Source organism: Dipodomys spectabilis, unplaced genomic scaffold (genome assembly GCF_019054845.1).
Source record: "Dipodomys spectabilis isolate Male_0828 unplaced genomic scaffold, ASM1905484v1 ptg000054l, whole genome shotgun sequence".
Lineage (NCBI taxonomy): Eukaryota > Metazoa > Chordata > Mammalia > Rodentia > Heteromyidae > Dipodomys > Dipodomys spectabilis.
This window is the reverse complement of record NW_024870731.1, coordinates 20738293-20761142: the sequence shown is the minus strand read 5'-3', so window position 1 is coordinate 20761142 and position 22850 is coordinate 20738293. Positions and strand designations below refer to the sequence as shown.

Sequence of the window (22850 nt, the reverse complement as noted above, 5' to 3'; positions counted from 1 at the left end):
TCAGATCTTAGCCTCCTGAAGATTACAAGTATAAGCCACCAGAATTTGGCTATGACCTTTTAAAAAGTTAATTACAACGGGCTGGGAAGGTGGCTCAGTGGTAGAGTGCTTGCCTTGCATGCCTGAGGCTCTGGGTTGGATTCCTCAGCACCACATAAGCAAAAAGAAAAAAGCCAGAAGTGGCGCTGTGGCTCAAGTGGTAGAGCGCTAGCCTTGAGCTGAAGAGCCGAGGGACAGCGCCCAGGCCCAGAGTTCAGGCCCCACGACCAAACCCCCCTCCCCCCCCCCCCCCCAAAAAAAAAGTTAAATACAAGGCTGGCTTGGCAGTAGAGTTACCTGTATAGCAAGCCTGAGGCCCTGAGTTCAAATTTCAGGAACACCATGGGGAAAAAATGAAGAGTCAAAACTTAATTACAAAAAAATAAATTAAATCTCTACAATCACCGCAACCTTACATAAAACTAAAACTATTCCAAAATTATAATATTGAAGAGCAAAAATATAGTTATTAATATGAAAAAATATTTTTAGACTGAAGAATCTAAAATATATAAACTAGCTAACTATTTCAAAACCCAAGCCCAGGACTCAAAACTGTACTCTAAGGTCAGACTGGAACAGCATGCTCCAAGTGATATTTATCCCATCTTCATTCCTCATGGGATTATAGCTTTCACCACAAAGAAGTGATTAGCCTTAAATATATGCTGGAAATAAAAGACAGTGTTTTAGAAAAAACATCTATGTTCAGCAACAACATGGATCTATTGTGGGAAGTCAACAAGTATCTGTTTACTGGAAAAAAGGAATCCACCCTCTTGTTGTTCATTTATCATAAGAACATTTCCTCCTTTTAAGAACACAATGAGAAGAGGAAGTTCTTTAAAGTTCACAGTATTAATAAAGTATCAGAATAACTGTGCTTTTTACATTTCCTACATTTCCTCACAGTATCTCAATATAGAGAATAAATAAAGCCCCTCTAGATTCCTTAAAGCAAAGAGCACTCTTCCAAAGCATTACGGAACTTCACCTCTGCCCAACATTAAGTTTCAAGGAGACTGGTGAAGCGTGAGGAACTCAGCAGCAATTCTATATTATGTCAAAATGACCTCCTCAAATTACCATGCTAAGAGCTTGCCAAACAATATTATTTTGATTCATTTTACAGAACATTATGATTAACAAAAATAGGGGAAGAAAACAATTTTCTAGCTATCTGTTTACTGACTCAAGATGTAAATGTAAAGTGTCAGAAGAAAATGTGCGATTACCAAACACAAAACTAGCTCCATTTATATTTGTTATAACTACCATTTGGAAGGACTGGGTATAGCAGGAGCACATACATTTTTATTAACATAGGGAACTCTGACCTCCTCTATAATGAGTTGATATGAAGTATTTCAGTATTTCCTGAACAATTTGAAAATAAACTCAAAAGGAAATTGCTTTAAGATCATTCATATCAGTTTTGAGAAGAATCATAAACAGAGAATGTCATTTCAAGAGAATGCAAGAATAGTTGTTCAAAAGTAACAGTGATTCATATTTGTAACTTCCTACAAAATCATTCAACAATAATATTTTTCCTATGCTATAGACATTGTTTTAGAAATGGGCAAGGAGCAGTGAACACAGGAGAGATTTGTAAGTTATAAACTGAGGACTGAAAAACAGATTTTGGAGAAAAAGGCATTTTCTTTCACTGAATTATGATTTAATGTCAAATAAAGCCCATGTTACCAGGCTCTCAATATTAAATGTCCTCCCTTCTCGGATTCAAACAACACATTACAATCAAACATCTACAGCTCTACCTTTCTTTGTTCCCCAATTGCTTATTAAACCAAGACCAAGCTGCGAACCCTACTTTTCTACCTACCTCTGGCTTAAGTGAGATTTTCTGACTTCATCTTCCCAATGTGTGGTGTCTCACACTCTCAGATTTGCCTCCCATGGCCCCTAAAGACTGGCCTGCCCCCAGTCTCTCAGCATTTCCCATTTGGCCCATCTAATCCTCCAGCCTCAGCCCAAACTTGCTGCTCCCTTGGCCAGGATTCTCTCCCTCTTTCTCTCTCTCATGGGGTTACCAGGGTATTAGGATGACTCTCTTCTACTACATTGTAAACTGGCTGGAAGGATACCTCTTCAACTGGGTAAAGTCTAGTGCCATTTGGAAATACTTCTTTCTCCCTTAGGCTGCTCTGTCTGGAGCACTGGCCCCTTTCTCTCAGCCCTGACTAGCTTGGCTCCCTCATTAGATTGCAGTGTAGATCTCACCTTGGCTAGGAGGCCCTCTTCCATCTCCTGGTCTGAACCATCTGTACTTTCCAGCCTTCATCTCACCATCCCTCTTCACCAGAGTGCTGGCTTGTGTTTATTCAGCCATAGCCATTACCTGTCCATCTCCATGCTGAAGTGTTTTAAGGTAGGTGAAGAGACTGACTATTCCTTTCTCCTTGCTGTATACATAGCAGCTCTGACCAAGAACTAAGGGTTCAATGGTTGTGGAACCTCTCATCAGAGCATGAAGCCATGATAAGACAGGCATCTGCCCTCTCCTCTAGCATGGATGGACATGTGGAGTAAGATACAGCTCATGCTCAATGTGTGCTGGAGACAAAACCATGGCAGGAAGGGCAGCCATGCCCAAACCACCCTTTGTTTCTTAAGCTCAGATGAAGCAGGTGTCCCCACTGTAAACAGTCTTTGAACTTCTACATACCAGCCCCCTGGCTGGCCATGAGAACAAACACTGACTCCACCTGCCCTGCAGCTGGGGTCCAGACCTCCAGTCTACTGCAGCATCCTCATCTTTGTCCTGTGTTGTCCCCCCACCCCAAACATCCTGCTTCTGTTCTAACTACAATCCCCCACTGTAACCCCTCCCTCTTTTATCCTACTAGTTGAAGGATTCCTGGGGCTTTAGGACTAAAAGGGAACTTCAATAACTCCTGGTCCTTTCCTCTCCTTCCCAGACCCTTGTTTCATAATTCAGGATCCCTGCGGCACTTAGGGGAGGTGCTGCTAAAGACAAACCTGGGACAATCCAGGCCTCCTGCTTCCTGGTTCAAATGACTATCAGTGATATTAAAACCCTCTTACCCTGAGCAGATGTGGAGATGTGGTTTGAAGTGAGAATAGGGCTACCTGCAGAGTGGCTTTTAAATAATAGAAGTGGCTTGTTGGATAAATATAGGCTGGGCCAGGTTAGGTGCCAGTGGCTCACACTTGTAAACCTAGCTACTCAGGAAGCTGAAATTGGAGAATTGTGGTTCAAAACTAACCCAGGCAGGAAAGTCTGAGACTTTTATCTCCAATTAACTACCAAAGGAACCTGAAGTGGAGCTGCAGCTCAAGTGGTAGAGCACTAGACTTGAGCACAAAAGCTCAAAGACAGGGTTCAAGCACTAAGTTCAAGCACCAGGACAAAAAAAAGAAAAGATGAATACAGTACTTAAGGGGTGTATAAATGTTTGCACAAGTGCATGAGTGCATGCATATGTGTGTGTTTGTGTGTGTGCGCGCGTGCGGATGCAGGCATGCACAACTCCTCCCAACTAGGAGACATCTGTTTTCCTTGTTCAGTAGATTACCCTCAAGTACACTTTAATTAAATAAGCATCAGTCCTCCCCGAGGACAAAAGGTCTAATTTACCTTTGGTCCCATTTACCTGTGCATTTGGTAATCTAGAGTAAAACCAGATAAGAAAGGTAGGCCAGCAATCCCAAATAAAAATTTTAAGTTTAAACACCAAGTTCATCAAGCATAGTTCATTCAAATGTAGTCTGAGCATTGGTACAGTATCTTAACAAAAAGATCATAGGCAATGAATTATTTGTCTCACAGGACATTCAATTGATTTGAAATAAGAAAAGACATATTGTTAAAAGAATCTGACAAAATGATATCTCATTCTAATGTTCTTAGAATTCTACCAGTGATGGCTGAATCTTCTCTATCATAGAAAAAAAAAAAAAAAGCCTGAATGGCTAAGGCTATCCTTACAACTGTAATATATATATGCCATCTCCTCTAAGAAGAATCTTAGCTGTAATCTGATCAAACTGGGAGTCAGTGCACACATTTATCATACAGCTTTATAGCATAGAATGTTAAGTCAGAGGCAATCAGATGCATGGAGATTTGGTCTACAGGCAATCTGCTATAATATGGCATACTACGTAGTGGCTAAATTATCAGCATCAATTTACTAACTTGGATCCAATTTCAAAGGGTTTCATTTTTTTTCCTCCAATTTTGGAGTTATCTCTGAGTTGACCGTGTAAAATCTGAATGCAAACACCTGAAGGGGCAAGTTCTTGTGACCAAGTACCACACAAATGACACTCCATGCTACATCTAAGCTCAATTTGCTTATAAATGCCTTCTAAGTAGGCACACTTATTTTTCTTTTCTTTTCTGGTGGAGGGAGGTAAGAGGAAAGGTAGGGGTAGTGGCTTGAACTTAGAGCCTGGGAGCTGTCTTTTAGCTTTTTCTCTCAAGGCTGACATTCTACCACTTGCATCACAGTTCTACTTTTGACTTTTTGCTAGTTAATTAGAGATTTTTTTTAATTTATTATTTTCTATTTTTGGGGGTCCAGTCGTGGGGCCTGAACTCTGGGCCTGGGCACTGTCCCTCAGCTCTTCAGCTCAAGGCTAGCGCTCTACCACTTGAGCCACAGCGCCACCTCTGGCTTTTTTCTTTTTGCTTATGTGGTGCTGAGGAATTGAACCCAGGGCCTCAGGCATGCAAGGCAAGCGCTCTACCACTGAGCCACCTTCCCAGCCCAGATTTTTTATTTATTATGTATTTATTTTTTGTTGGTAGTGGGGACTAAACATTGGACCTGGGTGCAGCCCCTCAGCTCTTCAGCTCAAGGCTAGCATAGAGATTTTTTTTTTTACTGTCTCATGAACTTTCTTGCCCCAGCAGGCCTCAAATTGCAATCCTCAGATCTCAGCCTCCAGAGTAGCTAGGATTACAGGAATGAGCCTCTAGTCCTGGTGAATGCTTGAACATAGAACTCAAATCCTGCTGAAGCAAAGGTGGTAACCACAGACCACTTAGAAACTGAAAAGAAACAGTATCCATACTCAAAGGGAGAAGTGGCTCTGCTCTAAGAACCACAGCTGGGAAATAGGTGGCATGCATCTGGGAACTTCAGCCATGCTATGCATTTCAAGAATGATTCTAGAGAGCTGGCAGGAGAAGGAAGCCTGGGTTTCCCTTTCCTGATACTACTAGAGAGTCTGCCAGAGGCAAGACAACTTTTGACATTTCATTCAAAGGGGGAAGTAAATCATCACTTCTCATATATTATTACAGGACTCTACTCTCTACAGTGTGGCTAGACTTGTGAGCATTTAAATTCTACCAGAAGTAGCCTTTTTATACCGCTCTCCACATCTGCTTTACACTTCTAACGATCCATCATGCTGTCATGGAAGGAAAAGATCAAGAATAACAGCAGAGGGAGGAGGTATAGTAGAGGGAAAAACAAAACAAACAAAAAACCCAAACCAAAAAGATCAGATAACCTTCCAAGAGCCAAACAATATTTTAACTTGAAAAAAAAAATCAGGCCAGAATATAGTCACACAAATGTACAACACTGGTTAAAGCACACCCAACCTAGGACTTTAATATTTTCCTTTACTGAAAGATAACAAGGTAAACTCTCAAGGCAACAGCTTTAAGATCCCTTCTAAACTGAGCACTGGTGGCTCACACCTGTAATACTAGCTGCTCAGGAGTCTGAGCTCTGAGGATCATAGTTCAAAGCCAACCCAGGCAGGAAATTACATGAGACTCATCTCCAATTAACTACCAGAAAACAGGAAGTGGCACTGTGGCTCAAGTGGTACAGCACTCACCTTGAGCTGAAGAGCTCAGGACAGCACCTAGGCCCAGAGTTCAAGCCCCATGACCATCCAAAAACATAAATAAATAAAGACGCCTTCTAGTATGGACTCATGTAAACCCATGTACTTCTACAATGAGCTCCCTGAGAACAAGAAGCTCATCTGCTTTGCGCCTGCAGCCCCTACACTCAGCCTAGTGGCTGGCGCATGGTGTAGCAGGGGTGTGATGCTGGTTGAGTGAACAGAATCAGTACATGTGCACTACATCTGAATGCTTGTTTTCAGGGGAAAAAAATCAACAGATACTCTCAGGAAATAAAATCAGCAAAATAAGAGGGCTGAGTTAGGCTGACTTGATAAGCCAATCTAAATGATTTGCTGAGAATTGTAGGAACAGTAACAGGTAGAGCGTGGAGAAAGCCACAGAAGATGCTATTCTCCCAGAAATGAAGTTGTCCTGAGGGTTCCAGTTCTGTCTATGAGGTTGTTCTCTAACATCAAACAAAATAAAAGGGGGGAGTTTGAAATAAATTTTCCTTCTCTTTGCTGAATTCTGAAAAGGCATTTTCCTTGGTCTATATGGCACTTCCACAGCAACTTCACTCCATACCAAGGCCTCTCATACTTTAATGTGTACACAAGGCCTTTCATACTTTAATGTGTACACAAGTCACCTGGGGGGGACCTGTTCAAGTCAGATCCTGACTCAGCAAGTCTGGGATTGAACCTGAATTCTGTACTTTCCACAAATTCCTCCTTCATGTCATTGCCGTGGGTCTGAAACAACATTGTGAGTAGCAAGTCTCAAAAGGACTGTGGTTTGGTTTGGTTTTAAGCTTGGCTGTATAATGGAATCACTTGGAGAACTTCACAAACTATAAACCTCACTTGCTGAGGTTCTTATTAAAAGGGATGAAAATGAAAATGAAAAGTATCTCCCTCTACTTTAAAATATTTCTGTTTTTTGTTGGTGATAGTTTTTTGCGTGCCAGTCCTGGGGTTTAAACTCTGAACCTCAGTGCTATCTCTAAGCTTTGTGCTCAAGACAAGCACTCTACCACTTGAGCTACAGTTCCACCTTTTTTTTTGGTGGTGGTTAACTGAAGATAAAGAGTCTGATGTAACTTCCTGCCTGGGCTAGCTTTGAACCATGATGCCCAGATCTCAGCCTCTTGAGTGGCTAGGATTACAGGTGTGAGCCACCAGTGCCTAGCAATAACAATGTTCTAAAGACACAATTATAGGATAATACCTATTCTCTTAGCCATAAAACTAACATATCCAGATTTCCATTTACAAAGCCCCCAAGCATAGCTAAGTTTTAAACAATCAACTGCATTCTATTTATTGGTTCAAGTCTATGGTAGTTTCTATTGGTATCTTCAAGGCCACAGTAGAGTTTATTAAATATTTATTTCTTCCTTCTGCTGAAAGCACACCATTCTGCTGACATGAGGTTATTGATGCTGGTCTGTTTGTGTAATTCGTATTGGAACAGAAGCCATTTTCCATTTCAGATCCCTGGCAACACGGTGGTGATGGAGGAAGATGTAGAAGAGAGCTATCTTCTATGAGTGTTCCAAGGAACAAATAGGAAAGACCCTTCTGAATCACTGTTGGGTTTAAAGTAAATCTATGGAAAAATCAGATTCCCTGTATAAAAAACCCAAGTACAAAAAAATTGAGATGGGGCTGGGAAGGTGGCACAGTGGTAGAGCCCTTGCCTTGCATTCCTGAGGCCCTGGGTTCAATTCCTCAGTACTACATAAGCAAAAAGAAAAAAGCCGGAAGTGGCGCTGTGGCTCAAGTGGTAGAGCGCTAGCCTTGAGCTGAAGAGCTGAGAGACAGCGCCCAGGCCCAGAGTTCAGGCCCCACAACCGGACCCAAAAAAAAAAAAAAAATTGAGATTACTGTATATATTACTTTGGATTATTTGCTCCCTCCCTGACAGAAGGATTTTAAAAAAGACTATAAATATGTGCTAAAAGTGATCACTTAACTATCTGGGCAGACATTACAAAACTAAAAATAATTTATGTCTCTCATAAATCTACAGTAAATTACAACCAAGTAAGTCTTCAGAAATAAACACAACAATTTTTTCCAGATATTTATCGCCTACTAAGTCCAGTGTCCTACAAGATCATAGCTCATAGCTCCTTTTGGCTTACCTGTGTAGTTTGCAGAATAGTTGTTTGGATCTAAAAACTTCTTAACCAGCTCACAGTTAGACAAGATATGATTTGTGGTGATAACGTTGAGATAATTCTGAAGACCTTTCTGCCTCTCAGCTATGAATTCACGATCCATGTTCCCAATCAACTTTTTGGGAGGAAGAGGTAGACTTAGTCCTGTAATCTTTTAAAAATAAAGAAATAAAAAGGTTATTATATTATCCACAAATAAAGTTGATATCACAACCCTGAACTGTCATACCTCAGGAAATTTAAGACAACATAGATTTTAACATGTATCCTAATTTTGGTGATAATATAAAATGTGAAAAAACTGTACATTTTAGAATTGATAAAATTCTATACAAAGTACAGAACTTTCCAACTTTAATTTTATTTTTACAAGTCTTATAGGAAGGCCAGGTACCAGTTACTCATGCCTGTTATTCTAGCAATTCAGGAGGCTGAGATCTGAGGATTGAATGTTCAAAGCCAGCCTGGGCAGAAAAATTGGAAACTCTTATCTTGAATAAACCATTAAAAAAAAAAAAAAAAAAGGAAACAGAGGTGACTCAAGCCGTATAGTGACAGCCTTAAGCAAAAAAGCTAAAGGGACTGTAACCTCTCTATACATCACCTTTACAACAATAATAAAAAATTTAAAGTAATTTTTTAATTAAAAAAAGCTAAAGAGTACACCCTAGCCCTGAGTTCAAGTCACACACAGTACCAGCACACACACAAACAAGTCATATATGAACATAATATCAAGAGAAAATTAGTTTCAAATTAATTAGTTTTAAAAAATTATTATGTGGGGACAGGAGGGAAAAACTGGGAGAAAAGTGAGGGAAGGGGTGAGACTCTCTAAAAAGAAATGTACTCACTACCTGACTTACATAATTGTAACCCCACTGTACATCACCTTTGTAATAACAATACAAAAACAAAAATTTTAAAAATTATTTCTGTCAGCCCCATAATATTAGGTCCCCAGAAACTCCCACCTGCAGATGACATATCCATCTTCCACTTCCCAGGAACAGCCCCATTCAATCCTTTCAACTGATCTTTTGGCACTGGAGAATATTCATTAGTTATTACTGGAGTTTTTACTTCCAGGAAGTGTCTAAATTTCCTACTAACTATGGAAGACATGGGTCAAGTTCTCTTTCACAGTTCTGACTTTAACCTGCACACATTCTGTCTCCATCTTTATAGTACCGTTACTTAAGTTTAGTGTATTCCATGTTTACATTAGATAAATATGTGTAACAACTGTTCAATCTCTCAGAGGTTCTGTGATATAAATTGGGATTTTAATGACACTATAGACTACTCTTATTAGAATTCTGTCTTCCTAAATCCGCTTAATTATGGACTCTTATCGACTGGCTTTTCAGTTCAAAATATTTCTTATATTTGTCTCTTCTGTTATTTAATTTGTCCTGGGGGAAGGGGGTAGGGTAAAAGGGGGAGAGAGAGAGAGAGAGGAATAGAGGAGAGGTGTAGAGATAGATAAGAGTGTATATGTGTAAAGTCAATTTACTATTATTTACAATGGTTTGCAAGGAAGGAAAAGTAAATGCAGGTGCTTTATACTGGACCATTTTCTAGGCCACTTAAAGCTTTCTGAGTGTATTTTTGATACATTAAATACAAAGCATCAGATTGGCACTTTAATTTTGCAAGTAGAGTCACTTTCAAGGAGAAGTGTTATCTGATGCTACTGCTTAGAGAGCAGTCCAAGTGGCATGTGTATTGATTGGGGTAAGGTCTAAAGAAGGTCATCTTGAATTCAGAAAAGGAAGTAATCAAACCCACTCAAGTGGACAAACTTAAGTTAGACTGTTTCACTGTGTATTTTTCAAACAATTATGCAGCCAGAGAAAGACCTTGAAGTTAACACTGGACAAGACCACAAGGCACTAGCTGATAATTCTAAATTGCCTATTTCTCCAGCATAATTACAAAAATATGCCAGAGTACAATCAGTGTGAATTTTCTTATCATAGTATAATTCAATGCTAGATAAAACATTTAAATTTCAAGTTGTTTTCCTCATACAATTAGGTTTTACTTAGCTCCAGTTTCTGTATTAGCTTAGTGTTTTCTCATGCAGGATGTATAAAGGTAGCTATCCAAGACAATCATTTCATTTTGTTCAGAGGCATTAAGTATTATAAAAGGGCAATATATAATCTAAAACAATAGATAAATCATATTTTAAAATTATTTTACAAAATTCCAGAATATAATCTAATCCAGGGACATATGCTTATATTGGCCTAAAAAATGTATAAAAGGACTCACATTAGCTGCTTGACAGTAGCTACCTCTGTGAGTAGGTTAATTTTTATTCCCTACTATAAAATGTTTGTAATGCTCCTTTATTATTCTTTTTCAATTGAAAAAGAAAGAAAATCCCTTTTGCCTATCAAACTGATTAGTAAAGATTCAAAAAATTACTACTGACCTATATCAATTCTTTGCCTGCATGGTCCTCAGAAGTGCCACCTGAAATCCACATTACCCAAAAAGGGGAGTCACACCTAACATCCTTGGTTCAGGCTCCAATACTTTGGCTATTTTCCATTCAAGGTAAGGATGTGAAAATGGATTTAATAAAATAACTGTCATTAATTGTGACGCCCGACTGTTAATCCATCTATTTTCTCAAGCTTTGCTTCATTCTAGGAAAATGTATTAGTGAGCTTAGATGTCCCACCAGTTCTTCTTTTTTTTTGGGTCCGGTCGTGGAGCCTGAACTCTGGGCCTGGGCACTGTCCCTCAGCTCTTCAGCTCAAGGTTAGCGCTCTACCACTTGAGCCATAGCGCCACTTCCGGCTTTTTTTCATTTTGCTTATGTGGTGCTGAAGAATCGAACCCAGGGCCTCTGGCATGCAAGGCAAGCGCTCTACCACTGAGCCACCTTCCCAGCCCCTCCCACCAGTTCTTCTAAGTCATTGGGGTTCTTTGTCAACAGCTACCATAAGTGTCCCTGTCATGTCAGATAAAGCTGCAGGTAATTTACCTGCCCTAACTGCTCTAACAGTATTTCCAAAAATACTAAAATTTTTCAATGTGTATTAATTTTGAAATTTTGCCTCTTAAAGAATATTAAAGAGTCACTTATTTTCTCTTTTAGATTTCTCCTAGAATTTCTAAAATGTTTAGCAGTCAAAGAATATAACATTTCAAATGCCAAAGACTAATTAGAAGGAGGGGGAACAGTCAAGCATCGATGGCTCACGCCTGTAATCCTTGCTACTCAGAAGGCTAAGATCTAAGGATGAAGGTTCAAAGCCAGCCTGGTTAGGAAAAGTCTATGAGATTCTTACTTCCAGTTAACCACCAAAAAGCTGGAAGCGGAGCTGTAGCTCAAGTGGTAAATCACTAGCTTTGAGCAAAGAAGCTCAGGGGCAGTACCCAGCACCTGAGTTCAAGCCCCAGGACTGGCATAAAAGAAAAGGAAAGGAAAGGAAAGGAAAGGAAAGGAGGAAGAATGCTAGCACATACAAAGTTCAAGTCACTAAGCCACTGATTTCCTAGACACCTCCACATCAAGACTTCAAGGTAGGACATCTCATCACCTCACTTTCCCTTTTAATGTGTCCCTTGGTGTCCCTTCTTGAGTTCCTCTTAGAAAAAAAGAGAAAGAGAAGCCAAAAGAGAAGTCCTCTGAATTCCATTCATAACAACTGCAGAATGACAGAGCAAAGGGGATGATCCCAAAGTGGGGCCTGAGGCCCGTAATCTAATTTACACAAGCCTAGTAGAAACTTGTCAATTACATGACAAACTATATTTTGGCTCCAAAAAAGCTACGTTTCTTTTTGTTGCTGCTGCTGTTGTTTCAGTCATAGAGCTTGAACTCAGGGCTTGGGCGCTACTCCTGAGCTTGTTTTTGCTCAAGGCTAGGGCTTTACCACTTTGAATCATAGGTCTACTTCCGGTTTTGCAATGATTAACTGGAGTTTCAAGTCACAATCTTTCCTTCCCAGGCTGGCTTCAAACTGCAATCCTCATATCTCAGCTACCAGTACCCAGTTTTTGTCGGGAGGAAAACTCTCCACATATGAACTTCATCTCTCTTTACGCCCTTCCATCATCAAATCTTAATGATCTGCAAATTATAATAATAATTATATTATATTATTGGAGTATGTATCTTATTTCAAATGCAAATAGCCACATGAATTGATGTTGGCTTGTGTTGGGTAGAGTATGGCCAGACATCATATATATTATATATATTATAATTATATTATTAAATAATAATATTTCAGTCTGGAGTTCTAGGGAGTTCTTTTTTTGTGTTTGTGTTTTTTTTTTTGGTCCGGTCGTGGGGCCTGAACTCTGGGCCTGGGCGCTGTCCCTCAGCTCTTCAGCTCAAGGCTAGCGCTCCACCACTTGAGCCACAGCACCACTTCCGGCTTTTTCTGCTTATGTGGTGCTGAGGAACCGAACCCAGGGCCTCATGCATGCAAGGCAAGCACTCTACCACTGGGCCACCTTCCCAGCCCTGGAGTTCTAAGCTCTCAACACATGCTTTATGTGTCCCATTTTCCCCCTAGTACACAGCAAAGTCTTGCCAGGGTCAAGAATGGCAATAAAATTTGAATCATATGGTGTCTGTGCTTCAAGAGACCTTAGAAGTTACCCCTTCATTTCAGATGGAGAAAGGGAAGCCTAAAAGGTCTCACTATTAACAAGAGGGGGAACCTGCGTTCTTCCCTCAGTCTAAGCTGCAAGGTCCAGGTTCTCTCCATCTGCTCCTCCCTTTTTATTTGTTGTACACTGTTTCTCTGAGTGCTTAACTTGATGCTGCATTTATTTAAAATAAGCTAGTAATTTTTTCTTTGTTGTTACATTGACATATTCTCACTTTACAGTTCTTAGAAAACAAAGCCATTTTCTATTTTCTTAATCATATAGCTTATGTGAGCTTGTTTGAAAAGTACAGAGCTACACATAGCCATAATACTGCTACCTGTAAACATTTTGGCACATTCATTTCAAGTTTTTTTCCCGCTAAGTATTCAATGGAAATTTTATATTCTGTAGTTACTATCACTGAGATAGATCCTATTGGACTCCATACATATATTTCTTTTTCTTTTTTCTTTTTTTTGCCGGTCATGGAGCCTGAACTCTGGGTCTGGGTGCTGTCCCTCAGCTCTTCAGCTCAAGGCTAGCGCTCTACCACTGGAGCCACAGCGCCACATCCGGCTTTTTCTGTTTATGTGGTGCTGAGGAATTGAACCCAGGGCCTCATGCTTGCAAGGCATGCACTCTACTGCTGAGCTACCTTCCCAGCCCCCATATATTTCTTTTTCTTCCTAAGAAACTCATTTATCTGTAAAAAGTAATTGGACACTGAAAATCATGGTCAGTTTCATTCTGTGGTTTTGGAAGCCTTCAGCGACTGTCTTATGGCAGTTGTTTTGAAATTCTTTTTTTGCCAAAAAAGCAGTATGTACCTTTTCTGTTTGTTTACTTGGATCAAGAAAAACCTCCCACGGAAATGATGTCTGGCCATACTCTACCCAACACAAGCCAACGTCAATTCATGTGGCTATTTGCATTTGAAATAAGATACATACTCCAAGTGCCCATTTAAAAAAGGAAAATCACACTGAAGCAAAAATAAAATTCTGTTCTATTATAGGCCATAATTGAATAGCCATGGAGATTCAGCCTTCTATCTCCAAAGTGAGAGTAAACAGGAGATAAAACCCTTCCTTCCACCCCATATTCTTTTTTTTTTTTTTGGTTGTGGGGCTTGAACTCTAGGCTTGGGCGCTGTCCCTGTGCTCTTCAGCTCAAGGCGAGCGCTCTACTGCTTGAGCCACAGGACCACTTCCAGTTTTCTAGTGGTTTGTTGAAGATAAAAGTCTCATGGACTTTCCTGCCCGGGCTGGCTCTGAACCGTGATTCTCAGATCTCAGCCTTCTGGGTAGCTAGGATTAGAGGCGTGAGCCACCAGTGCCCGGCTTCCACCCCATATTCTTAAAGGCTGGTCTAGGCAATGTCAACTTCAGAAATATTTCTCCCACATTCTTATTCAGCTGTGGCAAATAAAAAGCTGCAGATTTAGCTGAGTACCAGTGGCTTATGCCTATAATTCTAGCTACTTGGTTGGCTGAGATCTGAGAATTGTAGTTCTAAACTAGCCCAGGTACAAAATGGCACTGTGGCTCAAAGTGGTAGTATACTAGCATTGAGCACAAAATCTCAGAGACAATGCCCAGGACCTGAGTTCAAGCCCCAGGACACACACACACACACACACACACACACACACACACACACACACACACACCACCCCCTCCTGCTTTCAACACACACACACACATACACACACACACACACACACACACACACACACCACCCCCTCCTGCTTTCAACACACACACACACACACACACACACACACCACCCCCTCATGCTTTCAACAATGAGTTTTCTAAAGTTTGAGCTCTACCACAGCTATTTTCTGAGTCTGATCAATAAAGCATATGTTCCCTCCCATCCAGCAGTCCTCTTAACCTTTGTGGATAGCCATCAGAGGTCACTTGGCAATGACTAAACTTATCTATCAAATGAGAGGAGCAATTTTTTACTCCCTAGCTGAACTGGTCATCAGCCAAGCTCTTTGGCTCAGGTTAAAGGAGATTTCTGTTACCATTCAAAGCTGAGGTATGATACAGCTCAATAGTCTTCAGTAATCATAGGGCTGGTATTGCCAGGGCTTTGGATGGTATCAAAGTTACCTTAGGACCCTTCAACCATTACCAGTTCTGGCTGTGTTTCTAGGCAAAGCCTCTGTAGCTCATCCTTCTTTCCATTATGGGCATCAGGTTAGAACATTTTAATCACAGAGACTTAGAAATTGGTTAAACAGAAAAAGTCTGAGTCTCTACTGTTATTGTTTAGTGTTGATCATCAGTGCTCACAACACAGCCCAGTTCAATGGAGTCCAAGACCTCCAGCTCCACCTTATGGACAACTCTTAACAACCCATGAAGTCAGTCTTAATCTGTGAAATGGAGATGACACATTAGCACTTATGACTGGTAAGGATATAGTCTGACACAAAAGCACTCAGTTGAAAGATGACCATTAATTATAAATCATCTGTTTTGTTCCCAAAAGTATATTTTTAGAGCCACACATCATCTATTTAAAGTATGAATTACCCTCCTTTGACAGGGAAATTGGTTCATTTCTTATTTCTTGATATTGCCATTTTCTGTAGTTTAGATCCAAAGTCCCACTAAATGTTAAAGGCTTGGTCCTCAAGGTAGCACTCCTGGGAGATGGTAGATACTTCAGGAGTTAGTACCTACTACAAAGTGTTTGGCTCATTGAGGGTGTGCTATTAAAGGAGACTGTAGGTCACCACATCTCTCTTTTCTCTTTTCCTCCTTGGCCCTGTGTAAATGGTTTTGTTCTAACACATACTCCTGCCATGAAGTTTACTTTGCCACAAGCCAAAGTAACAGTTAACAGTGTACTGACCACGGACTGATGTCCAAAACTGCGAACCAAAACAAACCTTTCATCAGGCCCTGGTGGCTCACACCTGTAATCCTACTCAAGAGGCTGAGATCTGAGGTTTGCAGCAAGAAGCCAGCCCAGGTAGGAAAGTCTGTGAGATTCTTATCTCTAATTAACCACTAGAAACAAAACTCTCATGCTCAAGCCTAGTACTCTACCAGAAGTTGAGCATGAAAGCTTAAAGACAACACCTAAACCCTGAGTTCAAGGCCCACAAGTAACCAAAAAAACCCCAAAACCATTCCCTCTCTTCCAAGTTGATTATCTCAGTTATTTTCATTTGTTCTTTTTTCTTTTCATTTTTCTTTTTTTTTAAATTTTATTGTCAAGGTGATGTACAGAGGAGTTACAGTTACATAAGTAAGGTAATGAGTACAATTCTTGTCTAACTTGTTATCCCCTCCCTCATTTTTCTCCCACTTTCCCTACCCCTTCCCCTCCCCCCACCCCAGTTGTACAGATCATTTCCAACATATTGTCTTGTGGACCCAATGCAACAGTGATACTATTTTCTTTTTGCTTTTTTGTGGTACTGGGGATTGAACTAAGGACCTTGCACTTAGGAAGGTGCTCTGAACTCAGGAGCTACTTTCCAGATATATTTGTGTGGGTTATTTTCAAGAGAGGGTCTTTCTTAATGCCTAGGCCAGCCTGGACATCAATCCTTTTATTTGTGCTTCCCTATATCACTGAGATGACAAGTACATACCATACCACAGGACCATTGGTTGAGATGGAGTATCACAATTTTATTTTGCCTGGGCTGAATCACAATTCCTCCATCTTCACCTCCCCAATAGCTAGAACTACAGGCTTAAATCACTGTCCTCAGCTATTTTCTTATAGCGACAGAAAGCTAACAAGCATACTATTTCCAACCAATTTCTCAGATATGCTAAGCAGTCACTGGACTTCTGAAACACTTACCTGTAAATTGTTGTTCAGTAAATCAAAGTCACTGTATCTTCTAACAATCTGTAAGAGACAAGATAGTGTTGTTTGGATTCAGCAAAGGCATCCTTTTCTACTTCCTTATTGGCTCTCCGGAGCTGAGATACTTTTTTTTTTTTGGTCGGTTGTGAGGCTTGCACTCTGGGTCTGGGCACTGTCCTTCAGCTCTTCAGCTCAAGGCTAACACTCTACCACGTGAGCCACAGTACCACTAGTGCCACTTTCGGTTTTCTGAGTGGTTTATTGGAGATAAGAGTCTCACAGTCTTTCCTGCCTTGGCTGGTTTTGAACCTAGATCCTCAGATCTCAGCCTCCAGAGTAGCTAGGATTAGGCATGAGCTACCACACTCAGCAAGATACTTCTGCTAAGTAGAAAAGGACTTCATTGTATTTAAATTGACAGATTAAGAAAACAGACCTAGCAGTATCCCAAAGGTTGGCTGAACACAGAAAACTTGTCATTGCTAGCCAAACTCACCAGGAGATTTAAACAGCAACAATAAGTTATTTTCAAGACAAAAAGCCTTTCAAATCTCGTATTACCTGGATACCTGGAAAGGTAAATTAGAATTAAAAAAAAAAAGTTTTGCTGAGCTTGGAACCCAAGCACAAGGAAGGAGATGATCTGAGGGCATTTCATCCTTGCCCTAGTTGAAAATCCTACCTTCCTGGAGACTGGGCTGCACCTGTAGGAGGAGGTGCCACACCTTGCCCTGGTTTCTCAGGCTTCCCTTCTTGGCAGACTGTCTACATTCTTTAGTTGTGTTGATGCCATTGATTAAAACACAATCCAACTCTGCCAGTGCTGGGAAAGGAGATTATTTTGCTTTTGAATAGTTGGCTTCAGTCTTTACTAGTGGTTTTTCATTGTTAGTGTACAGAAGAAATAGCTGAAGAGCACTAAGAAACCAAACCACCCACTGAGAATCTCATTCAGATAGATCTAAGGGTTGGATTTCAAAAATCCATTTTTGTTAAGAAGCCCCAGATTTCTAACGCTTGGGGGTAGAATAGCAAATACAATGACTACTACCAAAGAAATAAGCTCTACACAAAATTCAGCCAACAGAGATGTAAAAGGGTTGGGAAGGATCTCTAGATCTGCCCAAGTCTTTTTTTCCTCTGAGGCCATCACTGAGGAAATAAAGAGTCTGGAATCTCAACACGATCCTCCCTTAGGAACAACAGAGGTGCTAGCTATCATGATGAGGTGTCCACAAGTGAAGTTGGACAGCCATAAAAAGCAGTACTAACAACTGCTGTACAGCATCCAGGACACAGTCTCACTTTTTTACCTGCTGGGCTGAACTATGACTTCATTTAACTAAACCATGACTACAAGGCTTCTACTGTTTTATTTTATTTTTGTTTATATGGTACTGAGGAATCAAACCCAGGGCCTCAAGCATGCTAGGCAAGCACTCTACCACTAAGCCACATTCCCAGCCCCTCCTATTGTTTTAGACTAAGCTGAAAAACAAATTGTCAGATACTCTTCCTGATAACTCTTGTGTACAGTGCCAGTTTACACAAATGAGAACAACATAGCCCTTTATAACACTTGTCTTAAGGGCTGGAAAGGTGTGTTAGTGGTAGAGTGCTCTCCTTATATGCATGAAGCTCTGGATTTCATTCCTCAGTACCACATAAACAGAAAATGCTGGAAGTAGCGCTGTAGCTCAAGTGGTAGAGTGCTAGCCTTGAGCAAAAAGAAGCTCAGGGACAGCGCCCAGGCCCTGAGTTCAAGCCCCAGGACTGGCAAAAACAAAAAAAACAAAAGAACTTGTCTTAAAGCCAAAAGAAGAAATATGATTTATATTATATGACTGTTCTGATTTTTTCTAGGTTTTTAGATATGCTAAATCAGGGTTTGTTTTTTAGTTTTTTTGTGCTGGTCCTGGGGCTTAACTCAGGACCTGGGTATAGCCCTGAGATTTTCTGCTCAAGGCTAGTGCTTTACCACTACACAGCTTCACAGCTTCACTTCTGACTTTTTGGTAATTAACTGGAGATAAGTCTTACAGACTTCTCTGACCAGGCTGGCCTTGAACCTTGATCCTCAGAACTCAGCCTCTAGAATAGCTAGGATTATAGGCATGACCCACTGTTGCACAAACCACTTGTGTTGGGTCTAAGTCAGGGTTTTAATCCCAAATTCAAGCACCTGTCTCCATAATAAGTGCTTCTTCTTGGTTCCCCCCCAACACTCCTCTTTTTTGAGGGGGGGGAAGATAAGATCCCTCTATAACCTAGACTATCCTATTTCCCCTTCCCTTTCCCCTCATCTCCTGTCTCCTTCTTCCCTCCTTCCCTCTCTCTCTCTCTCTCTCTCTCTCTCTCTTTTTTTTTTGGTCTAAGACCAGAACTCGAAAGTCTACCAACTAAGCCATGCCTCCAATCTCTCTTCTGTTTTTTTAGGACAGTATCTAACCTTATAACCCAAACTGTCCTGGAATCATTATGGAGGCCATACTGACCTTGAACTCATGCTTACCCTACCTCAGTCACCCTAACACTAGTAGTACAAGCTTGCATAACCCCACTTGAGTTGATTACTTTTCCAATGGACAAAAAAGTACTTACCTGCCAGCTGTTTTCTACAGAAATTCCTCTTTGTACCCGAATGATATATTCCTAAAAGTGGAGAAGGGGAGAAAACGCCTGTTATAAAATCACAGACTCAAAATAAGCAGGCTAGAGTTGTAGCTCAGTAATAACTTGCATAAAATATACAAGGTGCTGGGATCAGCTGGTGTCACTACAAGAAATGGGAAAGGGGTAATATTAAAAATATAAGACAAAAGTTGACTTACAAGCAAAGAAAACTATAGGTTGAAGATCTATACTCAGAAAATCCAAAGTTCTCCAATATCTGTTTAGATACTGGAGCATCAACATGATGTTTGAAAGGTTTCTTCCAGATTTAGCTACATACTTACAAACCTAATATCTGAGAGGCAGAGACAGGAGTATCTCAAATTCAAGACCAGCCTGCCCTATATATTGCATATGAGGTAAGTCTGGCCTACACAGTAAGGCACTATGTCCAAAAAAAAAAAGCCAGGCACCAGTAGCTCATACCTGTAATCCTAGCCACTCAGGAGGCTGAGACCTGAGAATCGCAGCTCAAAGCCAGCCTGGGTAGGAAAGTCCATGAGACTCTTACCTCCAACAAACTACTCAGAAAAAGCTGAGAGTAGTAGTACTGTTGGCTCAAATGGTAGAGATAGAAACCAGGCCCTGAGTTCCAACTCCAGGACTGACAAAAAAAAAAAAAAAAAAAAAAAACGTTTCAGAGCTTTGGTCTGGGAATATAGTTCAGTGGTTCTTGTCTAGCATGTGTAAAACTTTAGGTTTGAACCCTAACAATGAGAAGGACAAAAACGTTCACATTTTAGAGTACTTCAGATTTTCAGGTTAGAGATACTCAATGGTAAAGTCTATTTCAATATGCCATATCTAACTAACTCAATCTTCTGGTACCAAGCACTTTTGACAAGGATCATTCAACCTGTACCAGAGGAAAAAAAGTGACTAATATTACATAAAGACAGAAGCATAATCTACCAGAAAAGTGTATCAATCCTTTATGTGTATGCACCACACAATATAAATGTAGGGGCTGGTCGAGAGCTTCCCTGGCAAGCTCTGATCCCCAGAACTATAAACAAAACAACACAACACACTCACCTACCACCACCACCATCACCACCACCACAACACAGAACTACAAAATATAGGAAGCAAAAACAGGTAAAACTGAAAGAAGAAAACGAGAATCCAAAAGTATAGTTAATATTTCAATGTCCTTTATTCAGCAATTGACAGAATAACCAAAAAAAATAGCACATATTTCCAAATAATCTATGGATCAAGCCAAGTGCTGGTAGTTCATCTCTATAATCTGATCTACTCAGGAGGCTGACATCTAGAAAATCATGGCTTTAGGTCCATCTCCAGAAAAGCAGAGCTAGAAGACACAAATGTTTTCTCTCATATGCAGAAGCTAGATCTAAAATACCCCAGGACATGATAAATTTATGCAGGGCTCGAAGCACTCACATACAGTGAGATTAAAGGAGGATATTCTTAGGGGTGGAACACAGAGGCACAATGCCTATGTGCCTCTGATCATATAAAATACTATTTATCGAAATGAACTCCAGGAAATGGAAATGAGAGGGTTTTTTCAGTTGTTTTTGTTTTCTTTTCTTTTTGTCTTGTTTATGTCTTTGGGAGGAGGGTAAGGGAGTGCACAGAAATAGAGGGACAAAGGGTGAACAAATGCATCAGTGGACTAGACATTATGTTGAAAGTGAACTATACAACTTGTGGGTGGGAATAGGAGGGAAAAATGGAGAGAGCAAAGGAAGGGGTAACAGTGTCCAAAAAAAATGTACTCATTAACTCTGTACATCACCTTTTATAATAACAATTTTTTAAAAATTTTAAAGCAGAGCTGGAAGTGTGGTTCAAGTGGTAGAGCACCAAGCTTAAAAGTCTGAAATTAAACCCCATACTAAAAATATAAATGAGTACCCACGGGTCAAAGAGGATATCACAAGAAGAAAAAAATAGAGAGAGACAGACAGATTCCATGAATGGTGTCTCATGCTTACAAACCCAACTACTTAAGGGCAAAGATCAGGTATCATGGTTTGTTGGCAAGCTAAGCAAAAAAGTTAGCAAGATTCCACCTCAACCAATAAAACTGGAATGGACATGGTGGGACATGCCTGTCATCCCAGCTAGATGAGAGGTTTAAACAGGATTGCAATCCAAGCTGTCCTTGGCAAAAACAACAACAACAAAAAAAAACACAAGACTAGGGGCTGGGAAGGTGGCTCAGTGGTAGAGTGCTTGCCTTGCATGCATGAGGCCCTGGGTTCGATTCCTAAGTACCACATAAGCAGAAAAAGCCAGAAGTGGCGCTGTGGCTCAAGTGGTAGAGTGCTAGCCTGAGCTGAAGAGCTGAGGGACAGCGCCCAGGCCCAGAGTTCAGGCCCCATGACTGGCAAAAAAAAAAAAAAAAAAAAAAAAACAAAAAAAAACACAAGACTATTCAAAAAATAACTGAAGCAAAAAAGGCTGGGACATGGCTTAAGTCGTGAGACCCTCAAACTCGATTAATGCAAAAAAGAAAAGAAAAACCATGGTACTGGGGGAAAAAAGTATGAAGTGCCTTGGCATGCTAAATACCTTGACCTTTTCCTGCTCGCTGCCTTTCTTCCTTGCCCTCCTTTTTCCCTCAAGGTAGGGTACAGAACCTAGAATTTATCTTCTCTAAGGAACTGGAATCCGGAGCTGGGAAGGTGGCTCAGTAGTAGTGTTTGCCTCGCATGCATAAGGCCCTGGGTTCGATTCCTCAGCATCACATAAACAGAAAAGGCCAGAAGTGGTGCTGTAGCTCAAGTGGTAGAGCGCTAGGCTAGCCTTGAGCTGAAGAGCTGAGGGACAGTGCCCAGGCCCAGAGTTCAGGCCCCAGGACAGACCAAAAAAAAAAAATAAGGAACTGGAATCCCTGGCCTCCAAATTAAACCTACAAACAATACTAGTCCGTCCTTCTTCCTCCTTTCTCTGAGGCCATAAAGAAATTTTTTGATGTACCTTGTCTGTAGAAGAGTCATTTCAGAAAGAGTCCTGGCTGTGGAGGATGATGGAATTCTAGCACTTAAGAGGATGAAGAAGGACCATGAAGAGATAAAGGCCATCCTGGAGTACATAGTGAGATGGTATCTCAAAAAACCAGGAAGTGAGAAGGTCCTGCTTACAGAGAAGCCAAGAAGAATGTGAACAGACAAGTCTTACAGGTTTCCCATGTTATCTTTTTAACAATCACATTTCTAAGTGTGATTTTATTTCACTGAAATTAAGTATAAAAGTAGGCAGCTTGCCAACTGTTGGAATCTTAATTTCTTTCCTTTTCCTTTTTGTGCCAGGACTGGGGCTTGAACTCAGGGCCTGGGTACTGTCCCTTAGGGTTTTTGCTCAAGAACTGGTGCTCTACCACTTAAGCCACAGTTCTATTTCTAGCTTTTTGGTGGTTAATTAGAGATAAGAGTCTCCTGGACTTTCCAAGCCATAGTGGCTTTGATCTGCAATCCTCAGATCTCAGCCCTGAGTAGCTACAGGCATGAGCCACCAGTCCTTTGCTGGATCTTAATTTCTTTTTTTTTTTTGGTCTGGTCGTAGGGCCTGAACTTTGGGCCTGGGCGCTGTCCCTAAGCTCTTCAGCTCAAGGCTAGCGCTCTACCACTAGAGCCACAGTGCCACTTCCGGTTTTTTTCTTAT

General features: G+C 40.7%; 1 protein-coding gene across 3 annotated transcripts in view; it reads right to left on the bottom strand.

The window, feature by feature from the left end:
- Pxk (PX domain containing serine/threonine kinase like) overlaps nucleotides 1-22850 on the bottom strand; it is an 82363-nt gene that overhangs the window by 29053 nt on the left and 30460 nt on the right. For all 3 annotated transcript variants that reach the window (XM_042680197.1, XM_042680198.1, XM_042680199.1), the window contains exons 2-4: nucleotides 19143-19193; nucleotides 16536-16583; nucleotides 8043-8229 (exon numbers count right to left, since the gene is read on the bottom strand). In XM_042680197.1, the coding sequence (XP_042536131.1) occupies nucleotides 8043-8229; nucleotides 16536-16583; nucleotides 19143-19193 (286 nt within the window). The remainder of the gene's footprint in view (nucleotides 1-8042; nucleotides 8230-16535; nucleotides 16584-19142; nucleotides 19194-22850) is intronic.